At 46.3% G+C, this 2,932-nt stretch overlaps 1 protein-coding gene across 1 annotated transcript; it reads right to left on the reverse strand.

Annotated features, from left to right (window-relative positions):
• Positions 1–1,981: 1,981 nt before the first annotated feature.
• On the reverse strand, positions 1,982–2,521 carry kcne4 (potassium voltage-gated channel, Isk-related family, member 4). The gene has a single exon (XM_037697352.1). It carries the CDS (start codon positions 2,519–2,521, stop codon positions 1,982–1,984), a length of 540 nt encoding a protein of 179 aa, XP_037553280.1.
• Between the last annotated feature and the right edge of the window lie 411 nt (positions 2,522–2,932).

Below are 2,932 nucleotides of genomic sequence, written 5' to 3' on the forward strand. Positions count from 1 at the left end.
GTACTGCTGCAGATCCTGTTGTCCAGAACCCAACAAGTCCAGAACAGTTTCAAACTAATCCAAAGCATCTGGCCTGTAGCTGGAAAGAAAACAGGAAGAGAAGTGAAACATCTTCAACTCCAAAAAGTAATCCAGTTGCTATTTTTTATTTAGTTACTTTTTTGTAGCTAAAGAGATCTCAGTGGACTGTCAACAGAGAAAATGCCTGTAAATAATGACATGGTGGCACAGAAGAAGGAAGATGATGGATGTGAAAATAAGGTTAGAAGTATAAAAGTTTTAAAAACCATAAATCGCAGAAGACATTTCCTGAATAAACCAAATGATTTGATTTATGAATGACTAAAATAGCCCAAAGTATGCAGAAGTATGAGATCTCAGATGATTGACAGCATCACCTGCTGGTCTTTGCCTCCAGTCTCTGAGCTCCTTCAGACTGATGGGTCTGCAGATGCACTTCAGGAATCCAGGGCCTCCTGGTTTGACCTCAGACCTCCTCACAAAGAAAATATTTGAAACATGTGAAGGGGGTTAACTCAACTTTTATAATTACCACCAAAGCTTTGTTTTATTCTGAAACATAACCGTGCTAAATATCTGACTCCATACACAAACCTTTGGTAGATTTAAAATATCTTCATGTAACTTTCCTCTTTTAGCAGCCACCATCATGATGCTGCCCTCTGCTGGTGGGATGACACAACTCAGTCACATAAAACAACTTGTTTCATTTGAAGTTAATTTATTATTTCCTTTAATGCTACAAAGTTTCCGTTCGTGGTGTACCTGTCGGAGCGACACATACACCCACACGTAGCCTACAGTGCATTGCTTTCATCAAGTAAACCGAATTCATTGATGTGTGTCTGAACGGCGAACTGTCCGTCATGGTGAGGCCACCGATCAGCCTTTCAAGTGGGTTCCAGGCGTGTTTCAGTTCTCCAGTCCGGGTAGGTCCCAGCCAGTCGAGTTCAGTTTGAGAGGAGAGAAAAATGCTCCAAAAGCCAGTCTTTGATTCAGTTTCCTGCAGGATGAGTCATCAGCACAAACTGGGGTGGGGGAGGCAGGAGGGAGGGGTCGCTCACCACTAAATCAGCCTAATCCCTACACAGACAGTAAAATCACAACGTATCTGAACTGATCTGGTTAAGTCTAGTTTCATGTTAACAGAAGTGCACATTTAATCTAAGTTCTGCCGTCAAACATTAGAATGTATCATGTTCTGTGAAAGAACAGCAGGAACAGTTCCACGTGCAGCCACTTACAGCCACATGTCACAAACTCAAGGCCCGCTGAACAAATCCGGCCCCTGTGAACATCTTATCTGGCCCTCCAAGATGTAAAATATTTTATTCGCTCCTCTTCTTGCTCAAGAAGCTGAAAAATATTTCATTTGGTGCAGACTTCTCAGGACAGTTTTCTTTGAAGACAGAAAAAGTTGGATGTTCAGTAATCTTTCATTTTGATGTGGGAAGAGCAACAGAGAACGTCAAACTCAAACTGATGAACCTGCAAACAAGTATTTGACTTGAGTTAATGCGTCAACTGAAACTGGCCCTTGGCTCGGACAAAGCAGAGTTTGACGCCCCTGGTGCCTGGACTGTGGTTGTTATGGAGACCAAAGTCTGATCCAAATATGGTGGAACGTCAGATTTGGTTTAGGTGTTGGGGAGTTAGTTGGGGGTTGGGGTACAGAAATGGATGGAAGTCAACACAAAGGATGGAAACATGTTTGAGAGGTGCAGAACATTACATCTGTGTTGTTCCTGTGAGAGCAGCATAAAGTCTTAGTGCAGACGCCTCCTCCCTCTGTCCCTCACAGATCTTATTGTTTATTTGCAGATTTGTAAAAACAAACTCGGAGCTTCCTGGCAGCTGATTGTCCTCTTTGGGCCCCTGTATCAACAGGGGGCCTCCTAGGGGCCTCCTCAGTTCACCTCCAGCTGGTGTTTTGAGTTCTTGCACTTGGCAGATGTGTGGATCATTCTGGAGGAGACAGATCAGCCGAGTCGTCTCCGTTCGGGTCGGGCTGGGCCCCCCTCTCCTCCTGCTCCTCCCCCGCGCTCCCATCAGCCTCCTCCTCGATGGTGACGCGCGTGTCCGCGGAGGAGCACAGGGAGCTGACGCTGCTCTGCTCCGTGCACAGCGCGCACGCCAACGGAGGCAGCAGCGGTCCCTCGAACCGGGGATGTCCGAAGTGGTTGCCGTGGTTACCGCAGAGCAGGGACACCTGCGCTGTGGGGGAGGAGAAGCTGTGCTTCTTGGTGGGCAGGGCGCCCCATTCCCGCTGCTCCAGCTCGTGCACGAGGCGCGTGAAGACGTTGACCCTCTGTTTCTCCTTCCTCTTGGAGCGGAAGTAGCCCAGCATGATGCCGCAGACGAACACGGCGTAGAAAGACATTACAATCAGGATGTAGAGGTACGCGTCCCCGTCGCCTCTGTCAGCCCGGGAGTCTACGGGGCTCTGCGCGTGCAGCAGGAGGGGCTGGGGGTCCGCGGTGTGGTTTTCCAGGTGCTCCATTCCTTTCAAAGTACAGTCCGTGTTTGGGGCCTAAAAAAATACATCCATATGTTTATAAACATGTCTTTTACGCACGTTTTACGCACAAAAACTGAGCACTTTATCCATGTACAGTTGTGCTTAAAGATAATAAAACAGTATTCATGAATCTTTTTCACAATTTCAGATCTTTTTTCGTACATTTAGTCAGATTCCGCCATGCCGAGTTTTATTAAAGTTATACGCTTAAGTATATTTTAACGCAGCATTATGGATATATATAATATAGGAAATGCGTGCTAATATTTATAAAAAGTTGCATGAACATGTGCACAGATCATTTTGGCTCAAACTAAGTGAAGGAAACTCACCAAGCTCAGCAGCTGAGTCTCATGTGAGCCTCTTGCTTCTCCTGCAGCTCCTCTGAAGTTT

Source organism: Nematolebias whitei, unplaced genomic scaffold (assembly GCF_014905685.2).
Source record: "Nematolebias whitei isolate Nwh7 unplaced genomic scaffold, NemWhi1 Nwh_scaf_7887, whole genome shotgun sequence".
Lineage (NCBI taxonomy): Eukaryota > Metazoa > Chordata > Actinopteri > Cyprinodontiformes > Rivulidae > Nematolebias > Nematolebias whitei.